Source organism: Ananas comosus, linkage group 7 (assembly GCF_001540865.1).
Source record: "Ananas comosus cultivar F153 linkage group 7, ASM154086v1, whole genome shotgun sequence".
NCBI lineage: Eukaryota > Viridiplantae > Streptophyta > Magnoliopsida > Poales > Bromeliaceae > Ananas > Ananas comosus.
Window position 1 is genome coordinate 7,295,791 of NC_033627.1, and position 20,857 is coordinate 7,316,647.

General features: G+C 39.6%; 1 protein-coding gene across 4 annotated transcripts in view; it reads left to right on the plus strand.

Moving 5' to 3' along the window:
• LOC109712614 (GTP-binding protein TypA/BipA homolog) overlaps positions 1-20,857 on the plus strand; it is a 60,839-nt gene that overhangs the window by 9,568 nt on the left and 30,414 nt on the right. For 2 of the 4 annotated variants that reach the window (XM_020236270.1, XM_020236269.1), the window contains exons 9-13: positions 10,942-11,093; positions 11,196-11,280; positions 11,430-11,524; positions 12,361-12,526; positions 12,653-12,848. In XM_020236270.1, coding sequence (XP_020091859.1) covers positions 10,942-11,093; positions 11,196-11,280; positions 11,430-11,524; positions 12,361-12,526; positions 12,653-12,848 — 694 coding nt within the window. Of the gene's footprint in view, positions 1-10,941; positions 11,094-11,195; positions 11,281-11,429; positions 11,525-12,360; positions 12,527-12,652; positions 12,849-14,303; positions 14,421-17,315; positions 17,318-20,857 lie in introns of all 4 variants that reach the window. The other 2 variants (XM_020236272.1, XM_020236271.1) reach the window with 2 other exon arrangements.

Genomic DNA, 20,857 nt, shown 5'->3' on the forward strand with positions numbered 1-20,857 from the left:
GTTACATTCACCCCTCCTAAAAAGGAGTTTCGTCTGCGAAACTCGCAAGCAACATACCTCAAGACTCCATCTGAAAAAGATGGGGATAGTGCTCCTGCAAAGCGCTCTCAAGCTCCCACGTGGCCTCTCGCTCCCCGTGGTTTTCCCGATTCCGCAGCTTCCTAACCTCGCGAGCTAAGATCCTCACGGGCTGCTCAAAGCTCAAGTCCTCCCGCAACTCTAAAGGCGTAGCATCCAATACATGGGCCGGGTCGAAGATATACTTCCGAAGGACTGATACATGAAAGACGTTGTGTACGCTCAATAGGTTCGGTGGTAGAGCAAGTCGATACGCTACCGAGTCCACACGCTCCAAAATCTCATACGATCCAATAAATCGGGGGCTCAACTTTTCCCGAATCCCGAATCTCCGGATCCCTCTGGTCGGCGAGACCTTTAAGAATACATGGTCTCTAACTTGGAACTCCAAGTCTCGCCGCCGTCGATCGGCGTAGCTCCTCTGTCTACTCTGTGCCATCAATAGTCGCTCCCGAGCAATACGAACCTTGTCCTTAGTTTCCTGAAGCACATCAGGGCCTAAAGCCAATCTCTCGCCAACTTCACTCCAATGAAGTGGCGATCTACACTTTCGTCCAAAAAGTGCCTCGAAGGGTGCCATTTTGATGCTTGCTTGATAACTGTTGTTATAAGCAAACTTTGCCATCGGTAGATACTGCGACCATCCTCCCTGGAAGTCTATCACACATGCTCGGAGCATATCCTCTAAAGTCTGAATAGTGCGCTCTGACTGCCCATCACTCTGAGGGTGAAAAGCAGTGCTGAAATGCAATCGAGTGCCTAAGGCGTCCTGCAGTCTCCTTCAAAAATGAGACACGAATCGGGTGTCTTGATCAGATACAATTGAGGTAGGCACTCCGTGAAGTCGCACAATCTTATCAAGGGACACTTGTGCGAGCTTCTCTCCAGTCCAAGTAGTATGGATAGGTATGAAGTGCGCCGACTTCGTCAACCTATCTACGATCACTCAAATAGCATCATGCCCGGCCTGAGAGGAGGCAATTCCATCACGAAATCTATGGTGTTTTCTCCCACTTCCACACGGGAATCGGCAAATTCTGAAGTTTCCCCGCGGGTAATCGGTGCTCAGCTTTTCTTTGTTGGCAAGTTAAACATTTAGCAACAAACTCACCAACATTCTTTTTCATCCCAGGCCACCAATAGAGCAACTTTAAGCCCTTGTACATCTTGGTGCCTCCCGGATGTATAGCATAGGGTGCCCGGTGTGCTTCTTGAAGAATATCTTCTTTAAGTCCCGAATCCGCCGGTACACATAACCGTCCACGAAAACATATCAATCCTTGGTCATCCACATGGAAATCACCGGTGTAACCATCAATCATTTTATCTCTAATATTTTGCAATTCCACATCGGAAACTTGCCTTTCTTTAATTCTACCCAACAGTGTAGGTTGCACTACCAAGATCATCAACCTCAAGGGTGTGTCAGGTGTCACCACTTCCAACTCCAACCGCTTCATTTGCTCAATCAACTGCGGTTGAGCCACAACATGCATCGCTAAGTTTTCTGTCGATTTCCGACTTAGTGCATCCGCCACCACGTTAGCCTTGCCCGGGTGGTAAAGAATAGTCAGATCATAATCCTTGAGCAGCTTTAACCTGCGCTGTCTCAAGTTCAGCTCCTGAGTAAAGAGATATTTCGAGCTCTTGTGATCCGTCTATACTTCACACCGCTCGCCATAAAGATAGTGGCGCCATAGCTTCAACGCAAAGACTACGACCGCCAACTCAAGATCATGTGTAGGATAGTTCCTTTCATATTCCTTCAATTGGCGAGAAGCATACGTGATCACCTTGCCATCATGCATCAAAACGCAACCCAATCCATTAAATGAAGCATCACTATAAACCACATATCCTGCTCCAGCAACCGGCAGGGTTAGGATCGGGGCGGTCGTCAATCTTTGTTTTAACTCTTGGAAGCTCCTTTCACACGCATCGTTCTAAATGAACTTACCGCCTTTATGCGTGAGCCTCGTGAGGGGAGTAGATAACTTAGCAAACCCCTCGACAAATCTCCGGTAGTAGCTGGCCAATCCAAGAAAACTCCGTATCCCCGTGACGCTCGTCGATCTCGGCCAATCCTTGATAGCCTCAATCTTCTTGGGATCCACGGCTATACCCGATCCCGAAATCAAATGTCCGAGGAATGCCACCTCTCGAAGCCAAAATTCACACTTTTTCAACTTGGCATATAGCTCTCTTTCCCGAATTATTTGAAGTACAAGCCTCAAATGTTCCTCGTGATCTGCATCACCTCGGGAGTAAACCAAAATATCGTCGATGAACATCACGACGAACCTGTCTAGGTATGGCTTAAAAATACGGTTCATTAGATCCATAAAAGCTGCTGGGGCATTAGTAAGCCCGAACGGCATAACTGTGAACTCATAGTGTCCATACCGTGTTCTAAAAGCCGTCTTCGATATATCCTCGGGCTTGATCTTTAACTGGTGGTATCCCGACTGTAAGTCGATCTTGGAATATACACTCGATCCCTGAAGCTGATCAAACAAGTCGTCGATCCTCGGCAACGGATATTTATTCTTGATCGTGACTTTATTAAGCTCACGATAATCTATACATAGGCGAAGTGATCCGTCCTTCTTCTTGACGAATAAAACTGGCGCTCCCCAAGGCGAGACGCTCGGTCGAATGAAGCTCTTGTCCAACAAATCTTGCAGCTGTTCTCTCAGTTCTTTCAACTCCGCCGGTGCCATCCTATAGGGCGCCTTTGAGATTAGGGTAGTTCCAGGGACGAGATCCACCACAAACTCAATCTCCCTATCAGGGGGCATACTCGGTAGCTCAGCTGGAAACACATCCTAAAACTCCTGCACCATCGGGATATCCTCAATCCTAGGGGTGTCATCATCGCCCCTCACCACAACACTAGCCAAATAGGCTATGTAACTTCTGCTGATCAGCTGCCTAGCTCGAGACGAGCTGATCGTCATCGCAAACAGCGAACTCCGGCATTCTCTAAATACAACCTTAGTCTGTCCCGGTTCTCTAAAAGTAACCATGCGATTCTTACAATCAATCGTGGCATAATACTTGGTTAACCAATCCATACCCAAGACTACATTAAACTCCCCCAGCTTGCGCAAAGCTAGTAGATCCACGGGCATAATTCAATCCCCTACCCGAGCAGGGCAGCTGGGGCAAAACTCTCGAATATCCAGAGTGTGGTCGGGTACTACAACCTGTCCCGGATGCAATAAAGAAACCAAAGGGATGCCATACAACTCGGCAAACAGCCGATCTATGAATGAATGCGATGCACCGGTATCAAACAATGCACGAACTCTAATGCCATCAAGTAACAATGCACGAACTCTAATGCCATCAAGTAAAATAATACCTGCAACCACATCCTCGGTTGCTGCCGCCTTCTGGGTCTGAGCGGCATACATGCGCCCACTCGGGGCCTGTCGAGATCCCTCGCTCTGACGCTGGACGGATGACTGCCCATGCTGGTACTGTGCCGATGGAGTCCCCTGGCTGGCGGCTGGTAGAGCCGGTGCCGATGCAGTTGACGGTGCTGGTGACGAACCTCTCGGGCACTCGGTCCGGATGTGGCCCTCCTGGCTACACTGGTAGCACCTGCCTGCCCGCTGTGGACACTGCGGTGGAAAGTGAGGACCACCACATATCACACGCTGGGGAGGCCGGCGTCGGTTGGTGTCTTATCGCTGCGCCGCTGAGTCGCGCCCACGCTGCTGGCTCCTAGGGTGCTTCGGCGGCCTCCTAGAGTGCGTCTAGCTCGCACCCTCAGCAGCGGGCCTTTTGCCCTTACCTTTGTCCATGCCTTCTCGCCGTTCCTGCAGATCCGCCGCGCCGCTCTCCACAACGAGCGCGCGGTTCACCACCTTCCGGTAGGTTTGGAGGTTAGAGGATTGCACGAACCGGAAGATAGACGGTCGCAATCCATGCTCGAAGATACGGGCTTTGCCCTCGTCGTCCCGTACGACGAAAGGCACGCAATGCAGAAGCCGGGAAAACTCCCTCTCGAATTCGGCCACTGTCCGGTCTCCCTGGCGCAAGTTGCGCAAGTCCTGCTCCATCTTCCTTTTGACGCCGTCACGGAAGTAGTGCGCCAATAGAAGCTCTTTGAACTTCTTCCAAGAAATAGTCGCCAAATCCGTGTTGGGGTTTTTCTGAATATCCAACCACTAGCGATAGGCTTCGCCGTCCAAATGGTGTGTAGCGAGCCAAACTCGATCCCTCTCCTCCACGAAGGTGTCACGGAAGAGCTTCTTCATATGCATCAACCATTTTTTCATGATCCAGTGGTCGACCTTCTCTCCATCGAAGATCCGGGAACTGCACCTCCTGAACTCGTTGAGGTGCTCCATCAGTTGGTCCCGCTCCTCTCCAACAGTTGTCACAGGGAAAGCCGCCCCCACTAGAGGCACCTGAGCTGGTGGTGCCGCAATTACCTCCTCCCGTGGCGCTATCGCAGGTGTCGTCCGCGATGTGTCGAGGACGGGGGACGACCCTCGGGGTGCAACCACCTCTACTGGCGCGGGTGGTGTAGGAATCTGAGTCTCTATGGCCGCCGCCTGCTGCATCAACAGGTCCTCCAGGCGCTTCATCCGTGCTTCCTGTCGGCGCGCTGCCTCCAACTGTTGTGCCACCATGTTAGTGAGGGCCGCAAGCTGGCCACTCAACTCACGGACCTCGTCAGATTCGGAGGTAGCGGAGGTCTCGACCTCCTCTAAATGTGACGCATTATCCGCTCCGGCAGATTGAGAGCGAGTGATCGGCATCGCACTACATCATAAAAGCGCAAGTTAGTAAAACTCACGCTATCGAATCCCCGCTCAAGTAGATAGTACCCAAATCATGCGAAAATAAGGAAGTGTTCTTCACTACTAACTCCCGATGTTACGTTGTCGGCCGCCAACGTAACCCTCCGTGAAGTTAGAAGCTATACACTTCGGTTTAACTTCACTTTCTAGAGTTATCAAAGATACCCAATCAAGATATTTTCGCTTACAAGTCAATAGACCTCGTCTCTCACGAGCCTATTTTCTATAGTCCAACCGGCCTAAGGTCTGCTAGGTCCACTAAAACTCAACCCTAGCCTCTGATACTAAAATAATCTGTCACGCCCCGGGGACTAGCGGAAGCCCGCCCAACACGTGTCCAGACCCGCCATATGTCTGAAACATATAAAGCGTCTACGATAAAGCAATAAATAAAACAATAATACAAAGAGATCTAGCGATATCAGAGCAAAGTACTATTAGATTCTACAACAGGAGAGTACAACAAAAGCTAAAATTCACTAAATTAAACCATAAAGTAGAACAACAAAAATTCGAGTACAAGTGCTATAAGTGGTACAATGGTGGTCTCTATACGTGGTAACAAAACTCTTTCACCAAAAACACAAAAAGAGAGTAGATCACTTAGGAGCAAAAGCAAGCTCCGCGCTAACTAGCTATGCGACTCCCTTGCCGCGATCCCGTGCCTCCGCCGGTGCTGAAGGCTCTGAAAAAGACATTAAACAGAGGACGTGAGAACTATTAATAGTAGTTCCCAGTGGGCAATTACTGACTTCAGATAAGAGCACCACTAGGCCCAGAACTAGGCAAATAAGTAGAAGCGAGTAATAAACGAAATGAACAGCAGGTAAATAACTTGAATGTTTGCTACAACATGATGTCTCTACTTAGCATGATTTTGAACAAATAAGAAAGCTATGCTAATATGAATAAAATAAGTATGCAACCAACATAATGTCTACAACGGAAATAGTAAGATGTCATTGTTTACTGTTCTAGTTCAAGTCCACTTGGCATATCAACTACATATAGTTCCAACCTTGTAAGACCCGCCCGAAGGCTGTCTGGCCTGAAGACCCACCCGTAGCTGTCTGGCCTGTGCTGTGCCTAATGGTCCCGTGGTAGTCAACATCCCCACTCTAGGAATGAGTATTGCCCACGGCAATACACTTCGGCGCTCAATCCCGCACGGCGAGTATGTATCGCAATGGCTATCTCCGGAGTGCCGGCTTGTAGGGAGCGACCCTCACAAGCATATGCGAATGAGCACAAAGGCAAGTAAGCATATAAATCTGTCTCAAGTTTCGAGTCCTCATGTCTAAAACATGGAATATAACATATGTCTCAATGGCCTATCACTATGTCATCATGTCTAAAACATAGAATATAGTAGATGTCACAATGGCCTACCACTATGTCTCTATGTTGCAGTTTCACAGTTTACTAAGTCGGTGCCCCTTTATGGCACTTTTGTTCACCAAGTCCAAGCGTGAGTTTAGTATTCCAGAATACATAATTCGAGTCATTTTCGTCATACGAGACATGTTTCAAATACCCAAGCTTGGCAGCGTTTGGTTAGGGGATAGGGATAGGAATAGGCCCTTATCCCCCCCTTTATACCCAAACGCTAATTTTTTACTCGAGAATAGTAGTTCTCGGTTATCCCCACCAACACCTCCATTTTCTATACAAAACTACCTAAAATTGTTCTTATCCCCGGGAACAACCCAATTTTCATCCAAACACTGTTTTTCTTATCCCCATACTTGTACCTATCCCTGTAATAGCTAGTTCTTGCTTATACCCGAACCAAACGGTACCGCTACTCACATGCATGATTAATCCACATAAAGCTCTACTATATAGAGATGAATTTTCATAATACATAACACATGCATTTTAAGCATTCTAAAATTCACATAAATTTTATCTAGCATGGATATGCATGCGATGCGATGAAACGAAAACATTTAACCACTTAGGAGAAGTTTTCTCCTATTCCAATGAAGCCAAAACCACCATGACTTCACGAAACCCTTTGTTTGCTCCGACGAAGGTGTCCACTACTCTCCTAGTATCCTAAAGGTAACAAAAGGAGGGATATACGAACGTTATGAACAATTCTAGGTTCGAACATTTAACAACTCAAGCAAAAGAGCAAAAACTCACCGAAAATGGTGAAAATGCCTCTTGATCTCCCAAAGAGAGCAAGAATCCTTCAAAACCAACCTAAAGGAAGGTTCTAAGTCAATCAATTAAATTCAAAAAGCCTTAACGCAAAATCCCCCAATTCTAACCCTAAATCTCAAATCTAGGGTTTCACCTAGTTTAAAGCATCAAAATTAGAATTTAGAGGAAAGAAACTTACTACCAACTTCTTAGAAGCTTCAAACCAAGCCTAGAGTCCTCTAGGGTTGAGTACAATCCCTCCCACAAGTTCCAAACACCAAGCCAATGCTTCTCCAATGGTGGAAGTGGCACCAAGAAAGAGAAGAAAGCAAAAAGAAGAGTTTAATCTTCAAAAATCCCAATAAATCAAAAGAAGATGGAAGGAATGAAGTGGAGGGTCCCCTTACCTTCTCTCTTGTTGTTCCAAGCTCAGGGGGAGGTCCAAGGGGCGTGGGGTTACATATAGAAAGGCCACAATGCAAAAACACCCCTGCAGTTCCAACCGTTCAGAAACTGCCAAAGTGTACTGGTACACGGGCAAGTGTACCGGTACAAATCCCACGAAAATGCAAACCCGAGCCTCGGGTTTGCGATTCACCACAAGTGTACCGGTACAACAATCAAAGTGTACCTGATGCAGAACAGACTTGAACCTATATTGATCGGATTAAACTGATTTAGTTCATTATTTTTTAAAACTTAGATTAGATTAGTTGAGCATATCTTTTAGTTAGTTAAATAAGGATTTTGTAGTTATCCTCTAATTTAGTTTTATCTGTATTTATTTTAGATTTTATTGTTAGGATTTTATCTAGAAGTTGTTATGAAGGTTGTTAATTTGGTAGAGATTTTATTGTTAGGATTTTGTTTTGAGCTTATCATTGTTAGAAAAGCTCTTTAAATATTCTATGTATTGGACGATAATTAATCAATGAATGAGGAAGAATGTTATTTTTTAAAATGAGATGTGTTCTCTAATTTTTCCTTCGCGAATGCGTCGCCCTGGAGTGAGTCCAGTCCCGAAGTGAGTTCGGTTCAGGAGTGAGTCCTGATTATCTTTTCTATTTTTTTCTTTTTTTTTTAATTTTTCTATTTTCTTTAATTTTTATTTTTTTTTAATTACGGAAATTTTTTTTTTTAAAAAAAAAGTATTTCAAAACTTTCAAAATTTTAAAACGCTTTCAAAATCATAAATTATATTTTAGAGCCCTTTAAAAACGTAGGACCCTATATCCCGTCCTGCATCAGATTTGGTATCAGAGCTTAAGGCTATTTGACGGTTCTATTTCGTCAAAAATTTTGGGCTTGTGGAAACAAGGTGGAAATTTTTTTTAAAAAAAATTATGGATGCAAAAGAATGTCTTAAAAATGTTTTTCAAAAGTATGGTAGAAGAAAAGGAATTCATATTGAGTCTTTAAAAGAAATATGTGAGATGACAGGAGTAGAGTTTGATGAATGGCTGTACGATCAAAGGTCATATTTTGAGAGAAGAAGAAATGATATTCGGATGGAAATGCTAGATGACTTGAGATGGTGGTATAGACAAAGGCAAATATCTCATCTTGATTTTAACATAATATTTTTGAAGGAAGAAGAAAGAAGGTTGAAAGATATTGAAAATAGTGCTAAAATTGCTGAAGATGATTTTCGATGGATGGGTAAGGTCAGAGATGAGTATCGCTGGATCCAACTAAAAGTTCAACTAGAAACCCTAGTTGCTCAACAGAGTACACAACCTATAGAACAGTTGGAAGTCGACAATTCTGATCCAGTTCCATCCACACCATCTGATTGCCAAGAAGTTCCAGCTGTGGCCGGGTCCGAGTTAGATTTAGAAAATCCAGAGTTGATTCATGAAGATAAGGTAAATCAGTGTGTTGAGGAGGTAAGATTACAGATCAAGTTACCCTCATTGGTCCAGCAATATGAGTCCACTATATTAGATCTTCAAATTGCGTCGGAAGTATCTTTCTCGTTGATATCAAACCTCATGAAGTCTCATGAATTTATCAATCATTCTTCCTACATCAAGACCAAGCCGGAAACTCGGATGATACCGATTGTTCGACATGCAGGCATTGGACTGCATCACTTTATTTTGCCCACTTGGTTGTTTCCTATCTCGTTACAAATTCAACTAATCTCGAGGACGAGATTCTGCGCAGCGGAAGCGAATGATGCAGAATAGACTTGAACCTATATTGATCGGATTAAACTGATTTAGTTCATTATTTTTTAAAACTTAGATTAGATTAGTTGAGCATATCTTTTAGTTAGTTAAATAAGGATTTTGTAGTTATCCTCTAATTTAGTTTTATCTGTATTTATTTTAGATTTTATTATTAGGATTTTATCTAGAAGTTGTTATGAAGGTTGTTAATTTGGTAGAGATTTTATTGTTAGGATTTTGTTTTGAGCTTATCATTGTTAGAAAAGCTCTTTAAATATTCTATGTATTGGACGATAATTAATCAATGAATGAGGAAGAATGTTATTTTTTAAAATGAGATGTGTTCTCTAATTTTTCCTTCGCGAATGCGTCGCCCTGGAGTGAGTCCAGTCCCGAAGTGAGTTCGGTTCAGGAGTGAGTCCTGATTATCTTTTCTATTTTTTTCTTTTTTTTTTTAATTTTTCTATTTTCTTTAATTTTTATTTTTTTTAATTACGGAATTTTTTTTTAAAAAAAAAGTATTTCAAAACTTTCAAAATTTTAAAACGCTTTCAAAATCATAAATTATATTTTAGAGCCCTCTAAAAACGTAGGACCCTATATCCCGTCCTGCATCAGTACCGGTACAAATCCTGTACCGGTACAACCAACGACCTGTCACCGGTAACACAGTGTGCAGAGTGCAATCCGAGGGCAGCCCAAGTTCTTCACTTTGGAGACTTTGGCGCTAGGTCTAAAGCTTCAATTCTCGGGATATGAACCATAGGTCAGAACAAGGTCAATGACCCTCCAGAATATCTGGAAAAGTTCAGAACTCTGCTCCAACACTCGAACCTTGCAATTTGCAAAGGTCCAGTGTGTTACAACTGTTTTCTAGAAGCTTAAGCTTTTGAAGAAAAACAGTTGTTTCATATTCTTTGATTTTTCTATACTAATATGTGGTTAATGTGGGTTGGTTATGCTCATCCTCTTATGAAAAGCAAATGAATGTTAGAATATCTTGATAGGCATGGTGACTATGCTCTATGTTAGTCATGTCTACCTAACTTGCATGTGGCCTTGTAAGATATAATAAAACGTTGATAGCAAGTTTTCTGGGTTATATCTCAAGGAAACCAATCTAATTTTTATTTTTAAGTTCATATGTACAATCAGTTCCATTATTATGCTAAAAAATTGTCAGTTTATGGAATCACAAGGATTCCACAGACATACAAGAAATAATTCCAAACGTCAATTTACTATTCTGGTCTGGCAGCTTGAACTTAACATGGACTGGTTGGGTCACTTTGTGAGAGCATAGATAGAGAACCGTAAAAGCTGAATCCTTCTTCTGTAGGGTTGGATTGTCAACCACATAAACTCAACCAGTTGACTATTCAGATGATCATTTGACCTCTTTGCATGCCAGTATAGAGATTCCAGCACACTGAACTGTTGGATACTCTATTTTGATACATAATTGAGAATCAATTCGGCTGTAAGTATCCCGTAGCCATTGAAATCCTCAACAAGTTGGTCACATCAGCACTTCAGCATTGCAGTGTGTCAGAATCTGTGATATCCATGAATGTTCTGTATATGATGCATTGTACTTGTAGATATTTTCGTTGTATTGAATTTCCTCTTAGCTTTTTTTTTTTTTTGGTCTGGTTTTCTATTACACAAAGCTTATATATGTCTTTATAAAAGTAGTTTCTGATGTAGCTTTTTGCCCACTCATTTTTCAGGGTAAGTATGTGACCAGCCGAAATCTCCGAGATAGGCTATATCGTGAACTCGAGAGAAACTTGGCAATGAGAGTTGAAGATGGTGAGACAGCTGATACATTTATTGTTAGTGGGAGGGGCACACTACATATCACCATCTTGATAGAAAACATGTAGGAGTTAGTTAAGCTTCAAGATTCTTTGAAGTTACTTTATTCATCCCTTTTATTGTTGAATTTACTTTATTCATCCCTTATATAATAAGATATTTCCAGGCGAAGAGAAGGATATGAGTTCATGGTGGGGCCACCGAAGGTCATAAACAAAATGGTAAACGATAAGCTGCTGGAGCCTTTTGAGGTATGCATTTCTTTGATAAAAAATGACATTTCTTTGATAAATAAATCTTGTCGGCAATATGAAATTAGCTGGAAAAATGGAAAAATTATGTAAGATAAACTCCCATGCACTATGTAGCCGTGTAACTTTTTTTTTTTTTGGTGTTGTAGATTGCTACTGTAGAGGTGCCAGAGGAATACATGGGACCTGTTGTTGAACTTCTTGGTAAAAGGCGGGGGCAAATGTTTGATATGCAAGTGGTTGGGTTCGTCTCGTACCTCTAGCTTATTTATTTGTCAATGGAGCATGCTGTAGTGCATCTCTATGATCACTGTGCCATAATCTCTTTTCTAGAGCTTTTAGTTTTTGGATGTTTAACCTGCAATCATACTCAAGTATCTTGCTCATCGATGTAGGAAATTAAAATTGTGCATTCTTCTTCATAGACCTTACCTCGTATTGTTTATTAAGTGTCACTTCTTCATTTGAACCATACTCTCTGTATAACTTTTTCTCTTCTTTGATTTTATCTTGTAGTCTCCGATAATATTAATTTTACTCATTCACTGTAAATGTTATACACATTTGTTCTTATGCTTCATGTCTAAATATTCATCCGTCAAACTTTGTTTTTATTTTTATCATTTTTGTTGTTAGAGGCAAATAAAAACATATTACTATATCACTCTATTTCCTTTTTTAACCCATAAAAAAAAATTCTCCCTTTCTGTTGTAAAAATAAAGAAATCTATTATAAAATATTGTTTTTCACATTTGCTATGTTTGCTATGATCACTACTAAGTTGTAAGAGAGGTAAGCTTCTTTTGTTATTGTGTTGGACAGATTAATATACTTCATATACACAGAACAGCTTTTCAATTTCAGTTAGAAAGAGATCAAATATTTCTCGATTTCTTCATCGATTATTTGAAAGTGTGGGTATGTATTTTGGCATATATGCAAAACACTTCGTGTTATACAAACATTTTACTCGATCGTGCTGATAACAATCTTCAGATAAATTTTATTTTGCTGAGCACGATCTTTTGCTTAAACTGTTTCATGCTGTTAGACTTACAATGAGTTTGTTTTCGTCATAGATTGGAGGGAACAACCTTATTAAAATACAAGATTCCTACTAGGGGTCTTCTTGGCCTGCGAAATTCAATCCTAACAGCTTCTCGTGGCACAGCTATTTTGAACACTGTATTTGATAGCTATGGACCATGGGCTGGAGATATCAGCACACGAGACCAAGGCTCCTTGGTAAAAATTCTGAATTATGATATGAAAGTAGTTCTAATTCATGCTGTCATTTAGCTCATTATAGTTGTGGAATGATAGCTTGCGATGTATGGATGTAATACAAAACTGAGTGCGAAAATTATGCAGGTTGCCTTTGAAGATGGAACTAGTACTTCTTATGCTCTGTTTAGTGCACAAGAAAGAGGCCAGATGTTTATAGGTCCTGGCATGGAAGTGTACAAAGGTCAAATAGTTGGTATCCATCAAAGGCCTGGCGATTTATCCCTTAATGTATGCAAAAAGAAGGCTGCAACAAACGTTAGATCCAACAAGGAACAGACAGGTAAAGTTGTACCCTCTATGCATAAATTGAATCATTGTGGAAAATTTTTCTTGTTCTCTAGCGTGCTTCAACTTGCTGACGCTCTAATAGAATATCATTGTCTGAGATAAGTTCAAGAATCTCTTCCCATGCATTTATTTATTTTTATGCAGAGAGAAGGGATCCATTGAACGACGTGTAACTTATATTTGCACATGTGAAATTCGTTAAATAGTAAATATGATCGACAACATCTAAAAAGCCTATATACAAAAAATAGTAAGTTTGAAAACCTTTTTGCATCAAATATTTCCAATATAAACGATCTATAATTTTTGGCAAAGATCATTATTTAAATGTGCAAGACATATGTATCTAAATAGCAAAAAGCTACTGACCCATCTGGACTTTAGTGCAACCAAGCAGACGCGTGCACATGCACAGGCACAGGCACAGGCACATATATGTGTGCACAAATACGCGCGCGCATGCACACATGCACGTGTGCGCGCACACACAAATACAAACACATGTATGTATGCAAGTGTCTTCATATTTATATGTACATATATCTATGGATGCTATTAGCTTCTCAAGATGTCGTATACATTGAGATAATGTTGTGTAAACAGAAATTATCAGAGGACTTGCGATAATGTTCTCCTTGCTGTCACTTATAAGGTGATGCATTCATATATTAGGAAGCAAATACAGACACACTAAAATGCATGGACAGTAAAATGCGTGGAGGAGACAAATTGTGAAAACTAATCTTAGAAACGTATATGTTCGGTTTATGTTACAGTTTGGCAATTTAGTATGTCAAATCTTTTCATTTTTGTGCTCAATGAGCTCTATATCAAGCACTGTATGTAAGGGTGGAGGTGGGTTGGGTCAATCAATGGTCTAGACTTGGCTGCTTCTAATGCAAGTAGGTTCTGAATACTTGCATTTCCTAAACTGGGGCAACTAGCGGTCTATGAGACCTTGTGTGGTTTAATTCATGCCAAACCTGCCTTTATATTAGTTTGTCTTGATTCTGCTTTAGTAATTCATGAAGCGACTTTATGTACATTGTCTAATTATAGAATTAGAGGCACCTTTATAGTCTAATTATAGAATTAGAGGCTAGGTAGCAGCTGAAATAACAGATATACAAACAATATTATGTTCCAGCTGACTGTCGGTAACAAACACATTCAACTCCTTCAACTACACTGATTGACATCTCTTGATATTGAAATAATGATTGCTAGTAACAGATCACTATCACAAAATTCTTTTATGTTCAAACCTTGTGGACTCTAGAATCATTGTTAAGGGTATGTTTGGTTTGCCATAAATGAAGTCGAAAACTATTTCAGTTAGGAAAATAGTTTTTTTGCTTATTTATTTCCACATAAAACATTTTTCTTGTAAAAATGGTTTTATAGATTTTGGGAAAAACTCAACTTTTTGTTTTCCGCTTTTTTCCAGCGGAAAACGGAAACTTTGTGGGGAAAGAATCACGGCTCATAGGACCATCAGTGCGCGAGCTGAAGTGGGATTTCAAGGACTGTGTGAGGAGATTGTAGTGGACCAATGTTTCAAAAGGTATGAGGTATCCATGCCACCTACTGCATAGTGCATATGCGGTATGAAGGCATATATGTGGTCCATTTATTAAAATATTAATAAAATAATTGTAGGTATTAAAAATATATATAATTGGTTTCTAATAAAAGTAAATAACTAAAGTAACAATTCAGAATTCACAAATTAAAATAGTTAGTTTCAAGTAAAGGACCTAATGTGCACACATATATCACTAAACTAACAATTAGCAATTTACTTTTAATTATTAAATAGAAAAATAAATAGATTTGTGATGCAAAATTGTAAAAATATCAAACAAAAAATAATGTTCTAAAAAGCAATATGCTAAACTTTTATAAAGAATAATAATTTTTTCAATAAATTGTCATTCACATTATTTGAGAGGCCAACACTTAAAATGAAAAAAAAAATGTACTATAATAATATCTAACTACTACAAAATTATTCATCAATATTTACAAATAGATAGATTAGTAATAATACCTATTAAAATAAGAAAAGAGATTGTTTGGTTATAGTTATGTAAAGATAAATGCATTTAAATGATTAATATTAATTAAACTTAGAGTGGGCTGGTATGCTTCTGGAAGCACGGAGCCCTCCGTGCTTTCAAGTTGTTTTCGATATTCGGACTTTCGAATCGACGGTCGGCTCTGTTAGAGTTGATCTAGATAATTTGAAGTACCTAGAAAATAAATTTTGTAATTTTTCGATATCATTTGCCTAGTAATCGAAAGGGCTCAAAATCAATAATTTTAATGGCCGTGGTGAGCCGTTTGCAAGTTTAACGGTATAGAAATATTCAAATCACATGAAATTTTGATAGAAAATTCTTTATACCATATAAAACAAGATCAATAACTTTGATCTAAAATTTTAATGTCATATCATCTTATTTTGTAAGATTTTTATTTTCAGCCGTTGATTTTGAGCCACTTCGATCACTAGGCAAATGATATCAAAAAATCGTAAAATTTATTTTCTAGATACTTCAAATACTCTAGATCAAGTCTAACGGAGCCGATCGTCGATTCGAAAGTCCGAACATCGAAAACAACTTGGAAGCACGGAGGGCTCCGTGCTTCCATAAGCATACCAGCCCACTCTATATATATATATATTCCAGCTACTATTCTTTTAGGAAGACGAAGGCCTTCGTCCTCCTAAGTCGTTTTAGATGATAGGGATCCCGATTCGTCCTCCTAAGTCGTTTTAGATGATAGGGATCCCGAATCGATGATCGGAACCGTTAAATTTGATCTAGAGTATTTAAAGTATCTAAAAACTAAATTTCATAAATTTTAAAAATTATTTACGTAGTGATCGAAGGATCACAAAATCGACAGTTTTTGATGGCCTATATGAGCCGTTTACTTGTTTAATGACGTAGAACAATCCAAACAGCCTGAATTTTTGATAGAAAATTTTTTATACTATTTAGATAATGTTTGATAACTCCAATCATGAATTGAAAAAGTCTAACATCTATTTTCACAAGGTTATTTGTTTTTGACCGCTCATTTTGCGACTCTTCAATGAACTTGATAATGAATTTTAAAATATATGAAAATTTAGTTTCTAGACATTATAAATGCTCTACATCAATTTTAATGGTTCCGATCATCGATTCGGGATCCCTATCATCTAAAATGACTTAGGAGGACGAAGACCTCCGTCCTCCTAAAAGGATAGTAGCTGGACTCTCTCTCTCTCTCTCTCTATATATATATATATATATATATAGTCCGGCTACTATACTCTTATAAGTACGATCGTCTTCGTACCCATAAGTTGTTTTTGATGATAGAGCTTCCGAATCGACGATCCATACCGTTAAACGTTAGAAAATTCTATTCACTATCTAGATAAAGATCAATAAGTCCGATCTTAAAATGAGGGATCCGATCATTCAATTTTAGGACGTCGTTCGATTTTGACCGTTTATTTTCTGCCAGATTGATGGACTTCATTACGAGTATAGAGCCCTTCGTACTCATAAGTTGTTTTCGATTATGGAGCTTCCGAATTGACGATCCTCTCCGTTTAATATGATCTAGAGTATTTGAAACTTTTAAAAAATAAATTTTGTAATTTTGCGAAATCATAATGAAGTCCATCAATCTGGCATAAAATGAATGGTAAAAATCGAACGACGTCTTAAAAATGGATGATCAAGTTCTTCAATTTAAGATCAGACTTATTGATCTTTATCTAGATAGTGAATAGAATTTTCTAACAAAAATTCAACCGATTCTGATTTTTTTACACCGTTAAACTAGCAAGTATTCCATACCAGCCGTTAAAAATTGTCAACTTTGAGATCTTTTGATCGTAAGGTAAATGATGTCAAAAATTTATAAAAGTTGATTTTTAGAAGTTTTAAATGCTCTAGATAACGTTTAGCGGTATGGATCGTCGATTCGGAAGTTCTATCATCAAAAACGATTTATGAGTACGAACGCGACCGTACTCATAAGAGTATAGTAGCCGAACTCTCTCTCTCTCTCTATATATATATAGAGAGAGAGAGCAGGGCTACTATGCTATTAGGAGCACAACAGTCCTCGTGCTTCTAACTTTCTAACCGGTTAGGATAAGAGATAAAAAAGAAATTGGAGAGAAATTCAAAAAGAAGAGATATTGAGACACCCAATTTCTTCCCAATTTCTTTTCTCTTCATCCTAACCACTTATCAAAATTGATGGGTGGTTAGAAAGTTAGGAGCACAAGGACTGCTGTGCTCCTAATAACACAGTAGCCCTACTCTCTCTCTCTCTATATATATATATATACATATATTTATAGAATTAGGCTACTATACTATTAATAGCACCAACTCATTGGTGCTATTAGGTTTTCAACCCTTGGATGGATGTGCTGTTGGGATGATAGTGGTCTTCTAGGGTTGAGTGGGTGGTTTGTTGAATAGTATGATCTAACGGATGGAAATAGTCAAAGAGGTAGATCTAACGGTAGAAAATTTGGTAGCACAAAGCGCTTGGTGCTATTGATAGCTTAGTAGCCGGACTCTCTCTCTCTCTCTCTATATATATGTATATATAGAGTCCGACCACTATGCTATCGATAGTACCAATCTCTTGGTACTATTGAATTTTCTGCCGTTAGATCTGTCCTTAAACTATTTCCATCCGTTAGATCATAATATTTCACCAACTACCCACTCAACCTTAGGGGACTACTATCGTCCTAACTTGGGACCACTATCATCCTAACCGCACATCCTTTCATCCAACGGCCGAAATTTGATAGCACCAAGCGTTTAGTATTATCGATAGTATAGTAGCATAATTCTATATTGCATACAGTTTCTTGTAAATATAATGAATTGCAAATATATCCCTACAAAGTTCAACTTTCTTATATTATCCCTGCAAAAGTCCTATTGTTTTCAAATATGCCTTTGCCGTTAGGATCCAATAGAAAATTTATTTAACCATAGGTAAAATACTTAACCCTAGTTAGTCAGTGAAATAAATTGACATTTTTATCCCTTTTATATTGTACCTTTTTCTCTCAATCAAAATCCTAGCAATGGGAACTTTTCTTCTTCTTTCTCTTCCTTTTTTTTTCATACTAGTTTCGAACTCGTAACTAGAATTTCTCCTTCCCTATTCATCCATGATGTATGTTGCTTTGCCCATGTTGAACGCGTGTTACTTCCTCATTCAATTTCCTCTATAATTTTTTTTTTATTTTGCTCAAAAGAAAAGGTTTAAAAGAACAGGAGTGAGAGAAGAGATGTTGTAACAATGGTGGATTGGATTGAATTTTAAAAAGGAAGAAAATGAGGAAGATGACCATTGAAAATTTTCTGGGGGGACATTTATGCATGATTATAGCAGTTGGGGCTTTTGGAAGGACATATTTGTGATGGGAAAATTAACATTTTACTTATCTGCTGTTAAAAAATAAACAATTCTCTAACGATAACAACCTAGAGGGACAACTATGAATATTATCGAACTTTTGCAGGGATAAAAGTTAAAAGTTGAACTTTGTAGGGATATATTTGCTGTTCACTATGTTTACAGGGAGCTGTATGCAATTAACTTTATATATATATAGAACTAGGCTACTAAACTATTAATAGCACCAGGTAATTGGTGCTATTAGGTTTTCGGCCCTTAGATGAAGGGATGTGTGGTTAGGATGATAGTGGTCTCCTAGGGTTGAGTGGGTGGTTTGTTGAATAGTATGATCTAATGGATGGAAAAGGTTAAAGGGGTAGCTCTAACGGTGGAAAACTTGGTAGCATCAAGCGCTTGATGCTATTGATAGTATAGTAGACGTACTCTCTCTTTCTCTCTCTCTCTCTCTCTCTCTCTCTCTATATATATATATATATATATATATATATAGTAAGTCTCCTGTACTTTCGAAAGTACAGAGACCTCCGTGCTTGTAAGTTGTTTTCGATGATAGGAAATCCGATTCGACGATCGGCTCCGTTAAGTATAATCTACCCTATTGGAATTATTTAGAAACCAAATTTTATAATTTTTTGACATCATTTACCAAGCGATCAAAAGGTCTAAAAAATGACTATTTTAATGGCCGATGTGGCACGTTTTTAAGTTCAACGGTGTAGAAGCATCCAAATTAGATGAAAATTTAATAGAAAATTCTACTTAACATCAATAGTAAGACCAATACTTCCGATTTGAAATTTGAGTCATTTATCACTGTTTTTTATGATATTTTCATTTTTAGCCGTTCATTTTGAGGGTACTCGTTTACTAGACAAACGAAATCAAAAAATTATGAAATTTGGTTTCTAGGTAGTTCCAACAGCGTAGATCATGTCTAACAGAACCGATCGCCAAATCGGATGTCCCATTATTGAAAACAACTTACAAGTACGGAGGCTCCCGTACTTTCGAAAGCATAGGAGCCTAGCTCTATATATATATATATATATATATAGTGCAACTACTATACTTTTATGAGTATAGTAGCTGTTGTACTCATAAATTTTTAGTCATCAGATCTACTTCAAGATCTGTGCAGATTTGATGGCTTAATTCATTCCAATTAATCTTTATAATTAACTCTTTTAATTAATTTCTAACCCCTTAATTAATCCTTGTAAGACATTCCATTCTCGTCCTCTTCCTCTAGCACCGCCGACGCCCACCCCTACCTCCGCTGCCACTCCAAACCCCCCACCTCAACTTATCCTCTGACAGCCCCCTTCCCTCCTACCACGATTCCCGGTGGCAGCAGAGACGAAGACGCCTTTCTTGGAAACGAAGAAGGCGCCCACGGGATGGCGTCGACCACGCCGGCCACGACGGCGTCAAATGTGGCGAGGATGTCAGAGTCGAAGCCCCCTTGCCCAGCAGACCTTGTAGATGGCGAGAGGCCCCTTGGGTGCCATCCTGGCAGAACGGAAGGTGGTGGGGGGCGACGATAGTTCTAGGGAAAGATTGGGAAGAAGAGGAAGAGGTTAATTGAGGGGTTAGAAATTAATTTGAAGAGTTAATTAGAATGGAGGAGTTAATTAGGATAGGTTAGTTCGGATGAGTTAGCCATCAGATCTACACAGATCTTGAAGCATACCTGATGGCTAAAAATCTAGAAGTACAACAGCTACTATACTCATAAGAGTACAGTAGCTGCACACACACACACTCTCTCTCTCTCTCTCTCTCTATATATATATATATATATATATATAGTTGAGCTGGAATGCTATTTGTAGCAAACGGGCTCTGTTGTCACCCATTTGTTTTCAATGATAGAGCCTCCAAATCGACGATCGGTACCGTTGAACATGATCTATACCACCTGAAGCATCTAAAAATCAAAATTTATGTTTTTTCGATATTGTTCTCTTGTCCATCAAGTGGACACAGAAATGAACGGTTGAAAATGAATATCCTTAAAAAGTGATGATAGTAGTCTTGTAATCAAGATCAAGAGTGTTATGCCCCGAGCCAGTCTATTTGGTCGGTTCGGGCACGTCATCAGACGCCGAACGGACAACACCTCCCCTGTCCGCCCAAGGCTCAACAAGACGTCAACATGTATATAGTTATTACACAGCGGAAACATAAGCATATACATAGTTTGCACGAGGGCAAGCAATAGCCAAAAGTGAAAGTCTATACTATTACATCCATACAAGTACTATAATTATCTTTTAACACATACATGCACAGTACATTACATTCTTTCATTCTTTTTCTTATACATCACATACATCTCCAAAACATAGCATTTCTTTCATCCAAACATAAGCTTTTACATTTACATCATTTATACAGTTTGCATCATCAAGTACAAAAGATGATAAAACTGGTATGAAGCTATACTCGGGTGGTTACTGTCTAAGGTGCGATACCTTTACCGCGATCGTCGACCGGCTCGCTCGGCCCCGGCTCTGTAGATGATAGTGGGGTGAGAACTACAAC